Source organism: Belonocnema kinseyi, chromosome 2 (assembly GCF_010883055.1).
Source record: "Belonocnema kinseyi isolate 2016_QV_RU_SX_M_011 chromosome 2, B_treatae_v1, whole genome shotgun sequence".
NCBI lineage: Eukaryota > Metazoa > Arthropoda > Insecta > Hymenoptera > Cynipidae > Belonocnema > Belonocnema kinseyi.
The window spans coordinates 66,334,733-66,354,029 of NC_046658.1; the positions used below are offsets into that span (position 1 = coordinate 66,334,733).

The following is a 19,297-nucleotide window of genomic DNA, read 5'->3' on the forward strand; positions in this document are numbered from 1 at the left end:
TATAATCTTGTGTAATAATTATAAAAAATCAACTAATTGAAATTTTTTCTGTTTTAAAAAGGTCCAGTGATTTTGTCACATAATTATGAAGATGCTGTGGATCAGTTGCATTATTTGCTTCAAGCAAAACTTATCACACACAATACGATTTTTTTCCAATACACTGAAAGAGATCCTGCAGATGGTAATTCATTATTCATCTATTTTTTAATTTTTATTTTATATTTTAATTCAATTATTGAATCGTATAACTGTTAAAACAAAAAGAAATTTAAACTGGTCTGTTTTAAACTTTAATCGTTTTTATAGAAGTATTTAATAGATGAGAGTTCTCGAATATGAGATATTCTCGTATTATGAGAAAGCGGGGTATCAGCTAAACTAAGAGACCCACTCTGTTGGTTCTATCACTAACTTGCAGCCCTTGAAGAAAGAGTTGTTGCGTAGTGTAGTCCATTTTTCATTGGGCTTCTAAAGATTATAGGCGAACTTTTTGTGAAAACTATGATGGTCGAGTTTTCGGAAGGGAATTCTTTAAACCCTATTTATTATTCATTAAATATGTATTTAGCAGTAAAGTTTGTCTGGAGTGATGGGGATTGAATAACTAAGTAGAAAAATGTCGATAGTGTTGAAGTTTTTCATTGTACAGGTCAGGCATAGTAAGTGCATAGTTGCACGGTGTGTTTCTCATGATATGAGATACCTGTGGTTTTTATAACACTGTGGCTGCGCGAGGGAAATTAGTTACAAAAGTGTTTGTGACTACTGCAAAAACGATATATATCTAAATAGCAGTAAATTTATACTTCGGAAACATAGAATGAAGTTTAGCATTAAAAATAATACTTTATTTTGCATTTTATTAGCTATTTCCTGGGATATCTCATATTATGAGAATAGTTTGACGAGTTTGGAAAAAGCACTTTTTTACATTTTTTTGTATTTTCAGCATAAAAAAAATTGTTAATAAAATTTTTTATTTGAGCTTCTTATGACAAACTAAATTTCCTTTAAAATGACCTATATTACTTTTAAATTCAGTACATAGAATTCCGACAATCACGCTACACAGAGTTGGTATGTCATATTTGGGTATTCTCCTCTACTAATAATTCTGTAATACAAAATTATGTCAGAAATTATCTGAATTTCGAGGTAATAATTAGTCACAAGATAAAAAGAAAATATACAAATTAACCCAAATTTCAATTTTAGAATGGATCTATGAGATAGAAAATGATCGAAATTATCGAAGTTATTTTGAGGATTGGGTATGGGCTGAAGGAGATATTAGAGAATGTCGAAAAGATGACATTTTTCGCCTACGTCGTTTATTTGGGGAAGATGAAGATGAAAATGAAGAAGAAACTGATGAAAGAGATCGTCGAAACCAAAAAGAAGGAGATACATCAGTATATTGGCTTTTAGATTTTAGTAGACACATTCTTGATGTTCGTCAAAATTTGCCATTGGACAGGCATATATTAAAGAAGCTTAATTGGGAGGATAAGGCATATATTATAATACCTTATCCTACTCCCAAAATCAGAACATCGTGGCATAGAAGACATGCATGATCACCATAAAAGTTATTCGAAAATTTTATCTTTTATATTTTTATCCATCTTTTATTACATGTCATCACTGATGATACATTGAAGGCAATAGAAAACGGATTTGAGAACCAATAAAAGAAAAAATATTTTACTTATACAGAGTTAATATGAAGATATGTCTAACATTTCTTGAATCAATTTAAATTTCTGTTCATGAATGAACAGAATGTACAAATCTAATTTATTTATGATTATAACTTCAGACTTATTATATTTTATAAGTGCAATTTTTGAATCTAAGTATATGTCATTATTTCATTATTACTAGTGCAATAAATCATAATTCTGTTAAATACATAATTCTGACTGTATTTCTCTTTCTTCAGTTATTTTTCCAACATTTCCACAATTTTAATTGGAACCAGGAAAATAAATAATTGATTAAAAAATATATAATTATGGCACATGCCTTTTATTAAAAGCAAACCAGTCCTTCATTAATCATAATTACAATCAATAGTGACGACATGACCAGCTGTCAATTCGCCTTCGCTCGTTGCAGGTCAATCAGTCTCAACACTCGGATTATCGAGAAAACACAAAGTTGAAAGTTCAAAAACAAACTTTCAATTCTAAAACAATTTCCAATAAGGATCTCCTGAAATTTCTAAAAATCCGCATTAAGAAATTCACTGAAAAATACTGAGTATAAAACGTCAGTTAAAAAGTGGCAGTTTGAGTTGAGTCTTCCTCATTAGTATTAAGTATTAAATGTATTTAGTTTGATCTTTTATTTTTTCCAGCATAAAAAATCTAAAAGTCAACATTACAAATTCGCAGATCGATAATCCGAGAGCTAATGGTTTTACAAGACGTATAAGAGGTAATTATAGTGATGTCAGATTTCTGTAACGGATAAATTCTTAAATTCTGCATTTAAAACATACAACTACGACAATATACAACTTGCATATATGCAACATGTTCGAGTACCGGAAACGCAACGTGAACTTAATTCTCGAGTCGAGCGAAAATATATTTTAAATATATTTGTAAATATTCTTATTCAATATATTTTTCATTTGTGCTGGGGAATTGATATCGGATGAAGGTTCACAGGATTTTGTCCTGACTGTACAATTTACACTTGAAAAATAAAAAGGAAAGAAGGACCGGGACTGTACATATGTATGGGTGTGCGTATGTATTATATACACATTTAATATATCAAATATAAACATGTCTGTGGCAATTGTACGTGTGTGAGGCACTTAATGCTGGATTTTAAACTGTACTTCTCTTTCAAGATTTCTTCATTAAATATGTATATATTGAATATTTAGAACAATTTTTCTTATAAGAAAAGGAATAAAATGATATAGATACAAGCAGAAGACTACCTGAACCACATAAGCATCTTTAACAGTTAATATGAATAACAACAATCAAGATCGGTAATAAACAGAAATTTTTACTTGATGCTTCTTGATACAAATGGAATTTTCTCTCGAATTTAGGGTGAAGAGTACTTTCATTTATCTCAAAAAGTATAATTTTGCATAAAAAATTATTCAATTGTGACAACCTTTACCAAACCTTGCAGCCAAATAATTATGTTTATGTAAAAAATATTTTCATATGTTTCATATGCTCTTGTGCCAAGAAAACTTTTTCTATTAATTTAATAAAACTACAAAAAAATGTAATATTCAATTCAATAATTCCTGATAGTTTTTTTAAATATATTATATTGATAACAGTAGTTTCCAGGTTAACTGATTTATACCGACATCAGAGTGGAAATTGTCTCTATTCGTAACATTGTCGTTCACCTCGAGTGAACTCTGAATTATTGTTTTCTATAAAAATAAAATATGTGTCGAGGTAAATCAAGAATGATCAAAACTGAAAGACAAAATTTCCATATGGAGGATCCTTTTGATAATTATTATGTGTAGTAAATAATTTCCCATTTCTTGTTCGTTTCTCGAGAATCAAATTCACGTTTCGACTATTAACATTTACAGCCTAGAAATTAAAATAAATCTCGCGATTATGCCTTATTAATCGAATGTGAGGTTGCACACCAAATTTCACGTTACATTTATACTCAAGACATCCACGCACATACGCTGCACTATTAATATTAATATAAACTTAAGTAGTGTCCTTAATAATCGAAATCAATAAACATCATACAAATTTATTATATAAAATATAGGTACGCATCAGAGTCTTAATCGTGGTGGTACTCGCTTCGGTAATATAACGGTTATTCGCAGTAATTAATTACAATGATGATAATCAATTAAATTATAACACTATTAAGAATAAAACAGTAATAAAAATAATTCATATAACCAAGTGATCACCGTTACGCTATGTGTACACTCGCGAGTGGTAAATGGCTGAGAAAGTTAACACAACTCGATTTTTCACAGATTTTACTTATTCATTCCTTTCATAAACTTTAACATTATTTATATTTTGATCGGTGTTTTCTACTGTATATAATTAAACTGGAATTAAAAACTTTGTTTGTACCTTCAAGTCGGCAAAAATATTTTTAAAAAAAATCGAGCGGGTATATTCACTGAAAACGTGCACACATAATTAAACGTATTTGCTCGCTTATTCGTTCTTATACTGTACACAGGATTATTAGAGACTAGCAATTATGTTTCCTTAAGTTCTACCCCCTAATTAGTCAAAATTTATATTAATTTTCTGCGGTTATATTTTTCAAGTCCGCTTAGATTTGAGACAAATTCGTTTTACTAAAAATATAGTGTTTTATGAGTAACTATATAATTTAAAATCAAGAGCCATACGTAGTAGGTTAGAACAAAAAACACAACGTTTTTAAACTCGAAACGTAGTAGTAAAATTAACATTAGCATGTTTTCCAGAAATGGTAACTATATATAATATAGGATCAGTTTTTAGATTTTTAATTCTATGCTATTGTTCAATAACATAAAATGTACTAAAAAAATACGGCATCAATTTTTGGCAAATAAAAGAAAGATCGAAAATATGTTTAAAAAATCGTAACTGTCACATGACGCGCGAGGGTCAAATAATAACCGATTTCAATATTTATATTTTACTAGTTTAAAAATGTTTAGGCTTCCAGCTCCACCTACCATTAAATTTGGAAAAATCATTCCGAATAAGGAATAACAGTTTTACATACATTCAAAAGCATCAAAATTTTACATTTCCTACGATACAAAAACGAAATATTTCGATATTATCGAATATATATGTCATTGGAAACATTTTTTTTGGATGCAATTCAAAGAGAGAGATTACGTTCCAAACTACATCACATTTGATACATCGTCTTCATAGTATTAGTAGTAATAGTGATAATAATAACCTTCAAACTTTTATTATTAGATTAATAATAAATGCTTAAATTCTATGCTAGACTAAACTACTTTCTTCTATCAGTTTCTCACTCTCACAAAAATGTTCGAAATTCTAAAACATATTTTATAAACCAAAAGTGAAAATAATTTAAAATAACGAATTTCATATCAAATCGTTATTTTTTCATTCCTGACTCAAAACCTATTTTCTTATTTCAGTCCCTGATCACCTGTCATTATTGTACTCTTCTATAATATGTTGATCTCCTATTTTTAAGCTTAAAAACTATTCACGATTATCACAATGGATGATAATAATAATAATAGTAATAATAATATAATTATAATCGTAATAACTGTGACACGAATGATTCTTTTTCTGTCACAGGAAAAGCAACTCTTAGACTTTTATAAAAATAGATGGCATCTGCGCACTTCAAAATTAAGAACGAAATTTCACAACTAAAACTTAATTTCTTTAAGATTACTTGATAACGATCAATTTTGAAGATTTAAAAAAATATGAGTGCGCCAATATCTTCCTTTTCTTATAGAAACCAGTATTTCGTAAGGCTAAGTTCTCACATCAGGTAATTCATTAAATAGAAAAATATGATTTATGAGAAAAGATTATTATCCACACATTTTATGTATTGCGCGAATGATTACGAACTCTAAATCGACGATATTATTAATTATTAATGACATAATGAAAATATTGAATAGCATTCCAGAAAATTCCCCTTCAATTTTTACGAGACGATCACTACAGGAAAAACTACTATTTTTAGTTCCTACGCATGCTTTCAAGATTCGAAACAACGAGTATGTTAATTTAATACGACCGACGTTAAAAATATCCATCGTGCTTTCGCAGAAATTTTTCATCCATTTTCAAGCCTTCAAGAAAAAATTACAAGTGATCTGTAATTGTTTCGATCAAAGGATGATGGAGTATACTAGGATGCTAATATTAATGCCCTGAATAGGATAATTTGAAAATACCGTAACGACTTATCGCTAATATTAATTTCGAAATTGTACCTACGAATACCTGAATTTATGTAATTTCATATAATATTTTGATTACACCGAGAAATTTCATATTAAAATACTTTTTAATAGAACTCCTTTTAATTAGAACTCCTTTCCGTCACTACCTTTTCTCTCTATACGATTATTATTATTACCATTATTACAAGAACCAGGATTATTATTATCAATATTACTATCGCACAATCATAACCATTACTTTTTTGCATGGGTCAAAATATCCAAAAATATCTCGTGTCAACGTTAACCACTTTTCTTTTTTGTATTTCGCCAGAATTTTTTTCCTTATGCGTATATTATTTTACCTTACTTTAAGATCCTCGTCACAACAATCATATAAATACCGTGCACTTGTTTTCTTCTATTTTGTTACTTTTACAGAGAAAATATTGCATAATGCAGAAATTTTAGGTACACATATTTTAAACTATACGCATATAAATAAGTTTCTTCTTTCTGCGAGCGAAACGGACGGTAGTGCCTAATTAGAAAGACATTCGAGATCCAAAAAAAGTACAATTGGTCTTGGCGAGTCAGATTGCTTTCGAAATTTTCTATAAAATGGCATTAAATCAAATAATAATCTGTCGACGTAGAGTAAGAGGTAGTTTTATTACTATCGATTGAAATGTAATTAAATCGCATACAAGTCGAAATTAAATATAGTTTCTCTGGCACCGACTTAATCAAGAGGTCGCTTCATTTTTCATTTTATTGGATTTAAGTCAAACAGTTTGTCAATTAATTGATTTAAAAAATTAAATCATTGAAACTTTCCGAGCGTCCTCCTAATTACGCCATTAGCTCGTATTAGTGTCGGGGAATTTCATTTTAAAAAAAGAACTAGATTCAATTCTATTTTCTATCTCAATCAACTTTCAGTTACTATTTTAGAGAGAAAATAAAACTATGAATTTAAAAGTCTGAAGCATTCTTTTTTTTGGATTAAAACATCACTGATGTCCTTAAAAATAAATGTTAAATTCAAATAATAATTTTAGTGTAAAAACTTCATTAGATTTAAAATAATTGAAATTGTGGACTTTTTGAAATTTTGAAAATGAACATTGTGAAACTTGTATTGGCAAAGATTTTCGTTTTTCATCAAATATCATCAAGGAATTGCTACTGCCCAACACTGGTCCGCACTCTAGTAAATATACGATGATCGAACAATCGGAAAAAACTTTACAATCTACAGAGATGCACATATGGCGGATTTACAAAGGAGCGGCATAAAAACGATTCAGTATAATAAGAGTTTCAAATCTAAAATGAGTAATTATTTCAATCACAATAAATTTGAATAATGCAGCTGTTTATCCCTCTTTATATGTAACAATCTGACTATTTCTGACTGGTGCTCCATGAGAGCTACGTCCTTTGAGAAAATCGAATATACACTCTTCTATTTACAGGTTTTAGCAGTTATGTATGTACAGAATATTTTTCTTTCATTTTCAGCAAAGTAATTAAATTGATCGAATGGAATGATCGGGTTTTCTCCGCTTATCATTGGATACAGAATAATCTATGCATAAATATAATGTCGAGAGATTAGCGAAGCTTCATACCTTCTTAAGATTAACTTCCTTCGTATACTATTCAACGTCTGTTTTCTTTCTATTTTATGTACAGGTGTTTGATTCAATTCTTTAAATTGTCGCAAATGCACGGCTCAAAGTGGCATTCATATCGAACGATTGCGTTATGATAGGACCGTTACATTTAGGCATGAAAATAATTTTTCTTCCTTATAAGTAGTTTGCTTCAAAATAGTTTACATTAAAATTCCCCCCGTAATTAAAAGTAAGGATACATTCAGAAATAATGTTTCCTATCAAGTCTTTACTTCCTCCCAATTGTTCTGCACTTGCAGTTTTGTCAGAATATACAAACAATATAAATCAAATATATAAATTGTCAGATTTTAGTAAAAATCACTGGTTTTAATTGAATATCTTCTATTTAAAAAAATCACTGGATTATAATATTTCATCCCCATCCCGGCACTTCTAAGCACGTACACTTGCAAATACACGGTTCCGACATTCTTATAGACTACAGTAATCTTCTACACAAACCTACTTCTTATGGCATCTCCCATTCGTTCCTACTTCCTTCTAAGCGTATTCTCGAAGCTTCGTCATATAATTATTGAAATAAAAATATAACGAGCGCTTCCTGCGACCCTGAGGCTGCAAGATTGAAATTGAGCAGGGAAAGTAACTTTCGATGTTGAAGCGATCGAACTATCTTGGAATTTTTTAACCATGGATTGATGGAGAGTTTCAGAGTTCAAATACATTTAGTGAAATAGGCACGGGTGCACTCTATTTCCAGACTAGTATTTGTCTTCATGAAAAATTCAGAGTAGACTTCAAAGGTAGTCATTTTCCGCAGCATGCGTATCCTGAGCTTTTAAGTTGGCCATCTCTTCGGTTGTGCCAACGGTGTTCTCTGGTTCGTCAGAGAAATTTATATTTCTTGCTTTGTACCAGACCACCAGGTCCACTATGAAGCCCAGCAATAGGAGGCCACCCGTAGTACCTACAAAATACTTTTTTAAGTGCATATTCTCTTATTTGCGTAATTGATGAGAGTTTATTATTTGAGTGATGAATGGGAATCACGTAAATCACGAATAGAGATGTTGGTAAAGAGAGGGACGATTGGTGAATTGATTTAAGGACCCGAGAATTCGGATTATTTTCGTAAACGAGTCACGTACCATGGAAGAACATCCTAAAGTCATTTGAGTCGTAAAGCCAACAAGCACCACGTTCTCCACATGCGTACTCCCAAACCAGGCATGCCGAATCCACAACGGCTCCGTAGACTATAGGACAGGGTACATTGCCTGCACATCAAAATGAAAAATGGTTATAGTGTATATTTAATTCAATACAAAGGATTCCATTTTAACAACTGTGTTGTAAGATTTGTAGCAGGCGATATGTTAATAGGAGACAAAGTTACCAAACAATCCGATGGCAAATTGGATGAGTCCGAGAGCCATCGCCTTGTCCTTGGGATCAACGCATCTGAGAATGAGCAGCATCGAACCGACTTCGCTTGTCGAATGAATAAAAACGGAAAGAGAAAACAGAATCATATACACCCAGAAGTTGTTGCACTCAAGCGGGCAGTAACCAATCGTCGCCGTATTCAAGGTTACTGATCCGTAAGTCTGGTTTTGACCAATACACTGGCAATCTGAAAACTACAAAAAAAGATGTTGCATTATGAATCACGTTCTTGTTTTCCGCACTCGAGAAGTATAAAACGTTTCCTAGGGAAAGTACGGAGTACTAATATGCATCATTAAAAAAAACGTACATACAAGTCTTACGTATTACCCTCAGGATTCTTTCAATCTTTCTACTTCCTTGCTACGCGGAAATAAGAGAGAAAATAAAATTATAGAAGAAATTAGAGCTTCTCTTTCTACACGGGACGTTCTATCTCTCTTTCGATAGTTTATCATTAATTAATGTCTGAATATTTATTACCGAAGATACTTTTCCATCGACGATCGTATAGTTTGAACATCCTGCATGGCATGCAGAAAAATAAGTTTGGCCATCTGAACCACAAAGAGGGTTGAATTTATTTCGATCACAGTCGCAGGTTGGATCACAGGTTGGTACAAATTTGGACATTCTGTAAATAATAAAATTTTTTTAATAAATCTGAAACTTTTTACTTAGGGGCTCTAATTAAATTACGTAACTGCTCAAGAGGGGACAAACATTCTGTGTACATTTTTTGCGGTTCAATGCTTAAAATGGCTTTGGGAGAGGGTCTGGAAATCACCGGTAATCCGTTAGGTAATTTAAGTACAGCCCTCCAGTAATAGGCTAGATATAGAGCTTCTTTGAAATTATAATCTTCAACAAATTCTTTACTTAAAGTAGATAGTATTCATGGACAGGTATTGAGGGTATACAATATTTTTTCTTTCTTTTGTTTTCACTTGCGTACTTACCCATCTGGTTGTGGAACAAGACCAGCAAAATCATCCATCGTACATCCAACAAACATTAAAACGCCCATACCAGCTGCATAGATGATAGCTGTGAAGGCAATCCAGCCAGCAACGAACCTAGCACTTGGCTTCCATCTTAAGATGAAGATTCCACTAATTATGATTCCTAAGCCCATTACTAGGATTCCCCCGATACCTGTAAATAATAATTATGATTATAAAGAGAAAGCATTAAAAAAAAGAATTGAATAGAGACAAGGTAATCGGTATCATAATTACGCACTAATCGAGAGCTTACTAATTTATAAAAATCACTACAAGCGTAAGAAAAATCTAAAATATGCAGATGTATAATCCATTTATTACCGATTCAAAAGACCATAGTATAAAAACATAATGATTGAATTATTCGACTCTGAAATTTGATCAAATATAGGCATTGGCCACAGCAGCTTTTAGATTTCTGATTTTGAAAGCACAGTGATTAACCTCTTAATTGTATAATAAAAAATTCATGAATTCATGAACGATTTATGAAATAGAATTTTCGTCAAAGAAGTGATTGATAAAAAGAAGAGTACGAATAACAAAAATAAACTGCACAAAAGTCTAACAAAGCCACACAGAAGGAAAATGGAAAATACCACAAGCACATTTCGATTCGGATGGCCGGGACCAAAGATTGATTGTTCAACTAATTATTCGTTAGAACAAAATGACTAACAATTATTTATTTAGTTTACGAAACGTTTAAACAATTTTGAATTATTTTCGGCAAAAATATTAATCCAAACATTGACAAAAAAGGCTGATAACAATTAAGCCCATTAAATAAAGAAAAACACGGATTTTCAGCAAAATGAATTTCGAAATTTATTTTAAATTACCTGAAACCATATTCGCATGGTGAGCTGGCAAACGAAATTGACTTTCGAGATACTTTGGTAGAAAAGTGTAAAGGCCTGCGATTGGAAGAATATGAAGAACACTACTGGCCGTTCTGAACATCAGGATGTCATTTTTAAGCAACCTCTTCACAGCTTTAGGAAAATCTAGAAAAGAATGAAATTCAGATTAGTATTGATTATTTCTCAATATTTAAAATTACCCGTTCTTTTTTGTCAGGTATGTTACTTAATTATTTATTAATAAAAACTTTATAGTTTAATACTTAAACGAAAAGTCAGATAAATTGAACATCAACAGTTTTAATCACCTAATCTTTTTTAATAGAAATAGAAAAATATTTTTTTTTAAATAAGCACATAGTTACTAAAGTCAAAGTTTAGAACGAATATTCTGACTATCATTATAAAGTTTCAAATAGTGAATATAATTCATAATAACTTTCATTTAAAACTATGCAATTTAAAATGAAGGTTGCAAAAACAAAATCGAAAGTTGTATATTGACAGCAAATTGAGGTGAGAGGAACAATAAAAAAGATGATTGTGTGACTTGGAAAGTTTTCAATCAGAATAGACAATTTAATAAAAAAAACTTTCTTTCGTTGAGCAAGGCTATCATTGTGGTCAATACAGTCACAAAAAGATAATGAGGAAAGTACAAAATGATAAAGTACTCAAAATTTATATAACAATGTTAACTACATCTATATTCAAGCGTTAGGTAACTTCAAAACGCCGTTTTTTATAGGAGAACACTCGTTTGTTGGATCTTTCATTATTTTCCAGCATCCTTAGCTTCATTTTCATTATGATTCATAACTTTAAACACTCTTGATCAATTATATATTTACTTAAATTTAAAATGATTATGTAAAAAAAACATATGGATGGGGGGAAAAGTATAAGAAAAGTTCTAAAATTAAAAAAAAAATCGTAGACCAAATGTGTTTTCTGTGTCTAGTGAACTTAGTTTTTAGAAATGCTTCATTATAATTTTAGTAAAATTCATAATTAGTTGATGAATTTGACGATTTTTTAAAACAAATTTAATAAATGAATGCATTATTCGAGCATTTGTCGAAGGAAAAAATCGGTTTTTTAATGCCAGTTCTTTTAAGAAGACCAAGAACGGAGAATACTGCAAAAAGACTTTTCCGAAATCCTCAATTGACATCTGAAATTACTAATTTTAGCAAAATGTTGATTTTCAGAATTTCCGCATGATTTTGCGAGCAATAACTTGAGAAGATGTGACCGATAGTGTTCAATTTAAACAGTATTGCCAAAATTATTGAATCATTTTTTTTTTTTCTTATTGGCGAATTGTAAGTTACCGAATAATCATGAATGTTGCTAAAATTGTCCTGAAGTTCCTAATTGAGAGGATTGTCATGACAAAAAAAAAACAATTCGTCAGAAAAGCAAATAAAGTAATAAAGTTTTATTTGGTGAAATTTGTTAAAAAATCATGGTATTTATAAACTAAGTATAAGCAGTAATAAAATTACAATGGACTTCCCACTTAAAAGGACTGATATTAAAAAACAAAAAAAAATCCGTCGACAAATGCCCGAAAAATCACAAAAAAATTCAAATTCAATTAAATTCAAATTTAATTAAATATGTTTGAAAAAAGCAAATAAAATTAATTATCTAATTATAAATATTGCTGAAATTATCATAAGATTTCTAACTAAAGGGATTGATATAGACCACAACTAATTTTTTCGTCGACATATACCCGATTAATGCGTTTGTTTATTAATTTTTGTTAATCGATATAAAATTAATCAACTAATCGTGAATGTTTCTAAAATTATCATGGAGTTCCCGATTAAAAGGACTTACCATGAAAAATCGAATTTTTCCCTCAGAAAATACCCGAATAATGCATTTTGAGGCATCCTAACGATAGGATACCAACGCACGCGATCGACTTCTACCTCGGACGAGCGAAGCATGAAGGTGCCACTTCTCGTTTATAACCTAAACGCAAGAAGTGGCACACTTAAGAAACGTAACATTAATTACACTATTAGGCCATTTCCCTTTCGGGGTAGGCGTGACTCACTCGGTAGGGGAAAGGAGTAGTGTGTGGAAGCGATAGAGATTTTTCAGACTGATCCAGAATTCTCGTGCTATTTAAGTAAGTAACACGTTCGTTCCGCAACACTGCTCCGACCCAGGTTGCTGATCAATCTCTCTAGCAATCACCTTAAGCGAAGAACCTCACGAAGTCGTTATGTAAGGTTCCCCACTTGGGTCCATTAATGGCCAAGGTCTTTTGTTTCAGGCGTCATTCACTATACTGATACTCTCTTTATTAACTATTTGCCGCCATACTTTCCTGTCCTGGCATACTTCCCTAGCTTCTTTTATGTCCATGCATTTTTCATGCAGGCTCTCATGTTTCTGTGACTTCCTATGTCTCTTCTAACTAGGGTCTCATTCACACATTCTAACCATTCTTTCCGCGGTCTACCTCTGGGCACGCTGCCACTTACTTTACCGTGACACACTTGTTTCGTTAGTCGTTCATTTGGCATTCTCTCAACATGTCCGAACCATCTTAACCGATATCTTTCCCATGTGTCCGCTAGCGTCTCTTCTGCACCACATTCTTTTAGAATTATCTCGTTACTTACTTTGTCCATCAGGGTTTTCCCGCATATTATGCGCATGAATCTCATGTCAATTGCGTTAATTTTACTCTTATCTTTTTCTTGATAAGTCCATGTCTCGCTATCGTATAGTACATTCGGTACAAATATAGAAATATGTATTGCCATTTTAGCTTTATTTGATATATTTTTACTTCTGATAAGGGGACCTGCTCTACCAATAACCTTCTTACCTTCATTTATTCGTCTAGCTAATTCCTCATCTATCTTCCCGTCCCTAGTAAATAAGCTACCAAGGTATACGAACTTATCAACTTGATCAATTCTCTCATCATTTAATAAAATATTGCATAGTGTTTTCTCACTCTTTCCTTCAAGCACCCTTTGTTTTATTTGCGTTAATTTTAAGGCCCATGCTCTGCATGCTTGCATCTAGTTTATTCAACATTCTTTGTAAGTCTTCGATAGACTCTGACATAACAACCTTATCATCTGCGAACGCTAACCCACGTACCCTTACTGTTTCGAGATCCACACCTTTTTCGTCGAAGAGAGCCATTCTTAAACACTTGTGCATAAATAATATAAATATCCATGAAGACATAACGCACCCTTGTCTAACTCCTTGAATAATATCGAAACAGTCACTCAGTTTCCCATTCACTCTTACACTCGCTTTGCTACCTTTATATATTGTTTTTATAGCTTATAGGATCCATCCATTGACTCCATACTCTTTCAGGATTTCCCAAAGTTTACTTCCATCTACCTTGTCAAAAGCTTTTTCTAGGTCAACAAATGCATAGAAAACTTTTTTTCCTACTCTCAAACTTTTTTCTGTTATTTGCCTTAAGCTAAATATTTGATCCGTACATGACCTTCCTGGCATAAACCTACTTTGGACTTCCCAAATCTTTGCTTCTGTTATTTTCATTACCTACGAATAAGTATTTTTGAATATATTTTACTTACGGTGTTTAATAAGCTAATCCCTCTGCAAATATTGCACTCGCTTTTATCTCCCTTTCTCTTGTATATTGGTACGATAATCGCTTTTTTCCAATCGTCTGGGATGTCCCCCATCTCGAAACATAAATTTATCAATTCGCACAGTCTATGTGGTATGCACGCGCCACCGCGTTTAAGCATTTCAGCGTTAATACCGTCAACCCCGGCAGCCTTACCGTTTTTCAAGTTCTTAATTATATCCCTAACCTCAGTGACACAGACTTTTTCAATTGAGTTTTCCATCGCATAGTGTTCCACATCGCAATTGTGGTGTCCTATAGCTTCATCTCCGAATTGTCTTCTAGAATAGTCTCTGAAAGCCTCTAGTATTCCGTCTGCATCATATACCATTTCCCACCTACTATTTCTTATGTTGACAAATTCTGTACTTTTGCTTCCTTTTATTTTTTTATAAAGTAGTTTCTTGCTTCCTTCAAAGTCCTTTTGTACTTTTATCTCTTCTTCTCCTCTAATTGTATCTTTACTTTCTTTAACTAATCGTTTAAGTATCCTGTTTTCGCGTCTATAATAATTTCTACGTCTAATTCTTTTCTCAATGCTAAGACCTTCGATGTTCAAAGTTCTCTTGTACGCTTCCCTCTTTGCTTTTTGGGCAGCCTGAATTTCATCATTCCACCACGCATCACCAGACATTCTTCCTATAACTGCGGTGCCACACACTTCGATCGTACATCTAACAACGATATCCCGTAACATTGTCCAGGCGCCCTCTATAGCTTTGTTTTTTATACGGTCCTCCCATGTTGCCCTATCTATGCTTTCGATTATCTTATTTTGGAAATCTATTCGCACATCCGGTTTCTGTAGGTTCTCAATTTTGATTCGCATTTGTTTTGCTTTGTTGGTTCTCTTTTTTCTCCATCCCCGACCTAAGTTAATTTTTGAGATCAGAAGGTAACGATCAGTATTGCATTCAGGACCCCTCATGACTCTTGTATCTTTGACTAACTCTCTTAGTCTTTCATCCGCAACAATAAATCAATTATACTGCGGCTATTTCAATTATACCAGGTGTACATGTGGATCATTTTATGCTTAAATCAAGTATTTGTAATAAACAGACCCCTTTCTAAGCATAGACCAACTAATTTATCTCCGTTATAGTTTGTTCTTGGATCCCTAAAATTACCTAATACTCTTTCTGTATCCTGATTTTGGATGCCCATCCAACCGTTCATGTCTCCTAGTAGAATTATTCTTTCCCCATGTTCGCAAATGTTTATTGTGTCATTTAAAGTGTCCCAGAAGGCGTATTTTACTTCTCTAGGATCACTATTGATCAATTTCCTTATTATTGACGACCACCGGAAACGTGAAATAAAAAGAATGGTAATTTTTCATCAGATTTGTTTATTTATAAAAAGATTGGCAAAGTAAATAAAAAATCAGGTCCAACCACTTTCCCTTAACTTACGGATGCTTCAGTTACGGTGCCTTAACCAATGTCGCATTAAATGTCCGCCTTACTTTACGTCAAATACAATTTGTCTTGCAAGCAGGTAAAAGAAGTGGAAGTGAATAAATCAAGGGTTACCCAATTGACCTTACCTTCCCCCACTTGCCTCACTTTCCCCTATTCATGAAAAAGAAAGTAACACCTAATAAGTGTTGGTTGGACTTGCTGTAATAAAATGTAGCGAAAATACGATAGCAATATTGTAATGCCAATTATAAACAAACCGTGTTGACATAAAAGCAGATTGTGCGAAGAGTGAAAGTGAGTTATAGTAGTAAAAAAGTCGTCCGAGTGCGGTTGAGTGAAGTTCCGTTAGATACACCCTGCATGTTATGCATTATGTCCGTGTTATGTTGCATTACGTTGGACAAGGCCCAGAGCCAACAGCTGAGGTAGGTCTTTCTCGGCCACACAAGCAATAGTAAGTCCGGTTCAACGCATGATTTGACCATGAACTTGCCCCACCTCACGCACAAGTCGGTCACTCATTATTATCAACTCACACATGCTCAGGTCCCTTGCTTGCATACACAGCATTCCCACATGCATGCACATTGCACACGTCCAGCTCATTCGTCGACTTGGAGCTTTTACTTACTTGCACTTATACACCAGTCTGTGATCTGCGTATACATGAGAAAGTCCCTTGATATGCACGCAAGTCACTGATACGACATCCAGAATAGATAAAAAATGTATGTACTCTTATTGAAAAGTTCATTTATTTTATAGATTTATAATTGAAATTCCTTCAAAATCCTTTCATATTAAACCAAGCATAAAACCTGTCATTAAAGGAATAGGAAAGATTCTGGGGAAGAAACACAATAATAGACAGGACCTTTCAACTATTATTTAATGCACCTTCATGTTGTAACATCACAATAAATCCTGATGTGTAATTTTTTATTCGGCTAATTGTCAAATATGTACCTCGTGTAGGAATTTCCCGATCTGACCCAGATAAACAATTAAACGCACGCCACGATCCGGCCAGTTTAAGACCAGGTTAAGCAATATCATCGAAGCGCGCGATTATTTTCCTTTTTCTTATTTCTTATCCATTTTTTCAATAAAACCGTAGGGCAGAAGCACCGTTAGTGACCAGGGTTTTGCAGTTATTAACGATTCATATAATATTCTGGTATTTTAAGTACTAAGTCTTATGACAATAAAAATGACTAAATTAGTCAAAAATACATTTTACTAATTAATCACTTTACTTGAAAATTCTAATGCTTAAAAAATGACAATATATCAAAAAATCGATACTGAAGGGTTCACTGTCCACAAAAAACTATAAAAAATATTCAAATATATATTCATCTTAGAATGGTTTTACCATTCTTGAAACATTTTAAAAATTTGTAAATTTCTTAAAATACCTTGAAATCGTCTGATGGCTCATTAAATTCTATTATTTTCTCTGAAACCTCGTAACATAATTTCAAATGATTTTATAACTTCTTTTTATTTTTATATGACTTGAAGTTCTTAAAGTTCTATTGAAACCTTTTATAATATTTGACAATCCCTATGAATTATCTGTAATTCCTTAAAACGTTCACAAATCACTTGCAATCCTATGGAACCCACAAAAATCTTGAGAAATATCTTAAAATCTTGTTAAATCTCTTGAAATCTTTTGAAATTCCTTGAAGACTTTAAAAATTACTTTGAGAACGTTGATTTTCTATGTTGATTGCTTTAGCGCCAGGTAATAATGAGTTGCAAAATCAGTTAAAATTCACAAAAATACTGTAAAATCTCTTAAAAACCTTTCACAAACTATGAAATTCAAAAGATTCTTGCAGATACCTTGAAATATTCTTCGATCACTTGAAATCATTAGAAAATCTTTTAAATCCATTTATATATTTTAAAGTTACTTGTGAACCGCTTTGAACTACAACGAAATCTCTTGAAATGTTTTGCAATACTTTCAAAATCCCCAATTTTAAAACCCAATGAAAGCGCTTTAAATCTTTAAAAAATTTGAATCCCTTGAAATCTTCTTGATTCGGTTAAAATTTATAGATATTCTGCGAAATTCTGTGAAATCTTCTATAATTTTGTACAGTCTCTAGAAATTATTTAGAACTGCTTACAAACTTTTTAAATGTCTTGATCTAAAAGTCTTTCAAATCCTTTGAAACTCGTCGAAATCTGTTGAAATTACTTGGGATAATAAGAAATCCCTTGCAGTATTTTAGTGTACTTCGGAAAAGTTAAAACTTTAGAAAGAACAAGTCAAAATCCAAATAAATCTTCTGAAATCTTTTGAAATGAAATTAACCGTAGGTACAGACAAATTGAGAGTTAGCAGCGAATTTTATTTTTTAATGTCAAATATAATAAATTTGAAATTCATTTAAAGCCAAGCAGTTTTTCAACAATAATGACTGTGTTAGAAATATTCAAATAAAGTGTTGCACAATTAAATGAAGAAATATTTTACAACGAAATTTACGTATTTATATGTAAATTTTAATTGTTTTTACAGTGTGAAAAATACAATAAAATCATAAACTAATGCTTAGTCGTAATTAGTATGTGGTACACTTCCTTTCATCGAGTGCAGTATACTCAAACTTGTATACAAAAAATTTATTTTTAGATCTGTATAAATTCTACAAAAATATTTTACGCACTAATGAATATAAATATGATAAATATTAATACTTAATAAATATTCACGATAATCTTTTATGTGCTATTGAATATACATAGGATAAATATAAATAATTAATAAATATTCACAATAATATTTTATGTGGTATTGAATATAAATAGGATAAATATAAATACTTAAAAAATATTTACAATAATATTTTACGTGCTATTGAATATAAATAGGATAAATATAAATACTTAATAAATATTTACAATAATATTTTACGTGCTATTGGATATAAATAGAATAAATGGAAATAATTAATCAATATTTACAATAATCAGTCGATATACTTTAAAGGCACATCTCGCAATTGCATCAGTCGTAAATCTTTCTCTTAACTTCTCGATGACGTCTAACGTCCTCGTTGGGTAGACTTTACATCAATAACAATTCGCTTATTCGATTTTTTTTATGAGAATAAAATGCAAGTCATACTGTCGTTTTTGAATTGTCTTTCAGATTTTCGTATATTATTAGACTCTTTGGATAATCATACTTATTGGGGCCACAACCTGGTGGTACCAAAAACGCCCATAAAAATTTTGCACCATCTTGAGTAAAGCACGCTTTAAATATTTAGAATCAGGAAATTCTCCTGCTAGTTTAAAATATTCTTCCATGCCTAATATTTG

General features: G+C 31.7%; 2 protein-coding genes across 4 annotated transcripts in view; one reads left to right on the top strand and one right to left on the bottom strand.

Annotated features, from left to right (window-relative positions):
- LOC117167759 overlaps positions 1–1,863 on the top strand; it is a 7,853-nt gene extending 5,990 nt beyond the window's left edge. For both annotated transcript variants that reach the window (XM_033352924.1, XM_033352925.1), the window contains exons 3-4: positions 62–184; positions 1,219–1,863. In XM_033352924.1, the coding sequence (XP_033208815.1) occupies positions 62–184; positions 1,219–1,580 (485 nt within the window). In that variant the 3' untranslated portion in view covers positions 1,581–1,863. The remainder of the gene's footprint in view (positions 1–61; positions 185–1,218) is intronic.
- Positions 1,864–2,010: 147 nt separating this feature from the next.
- LOC117183086 (solute carrier organic anion transporter family member 74D) overlaps positions 2,011–19,297 on the bottom strand; it is a 196,659-nt gene continuing 179,372 nt past the window's right edge. Inside the window, exons 8-13 of one of the 2 annotated variants that reach the window (XM_033376242.1) lie at positions 10,862–11,026; positions 9,975–10,170; positions 9,499–9,649; positions 8,966–9,209; positions 8,718–8,846; positions 2,011–8,536 (exon numbers count right to left, since the gene is read on the bottom strand). In XM_033376242.1, the coding sequence (XP_033232133.1) occupies positions 8,367–8,536; positions 8,718–8,846; positions 8,966–9,209; positions 9,499–9,649; positions 9,975–10,170; positions 10,862–11,026 (1,055 nt within the window). In that variant the 3' untranslated portion in view covers positions 2,011–8,366. The remainder of the gene's footprint in view (positions 8,537–8,717; positions 8,847–8,965; positions 9,210–9,498; positions 9,650–9,974; positions 10,171–10,861; positions 11,027–19,297) is intronic. The other variant, XM_033376243.1, reaches the window with a different exon arrangement.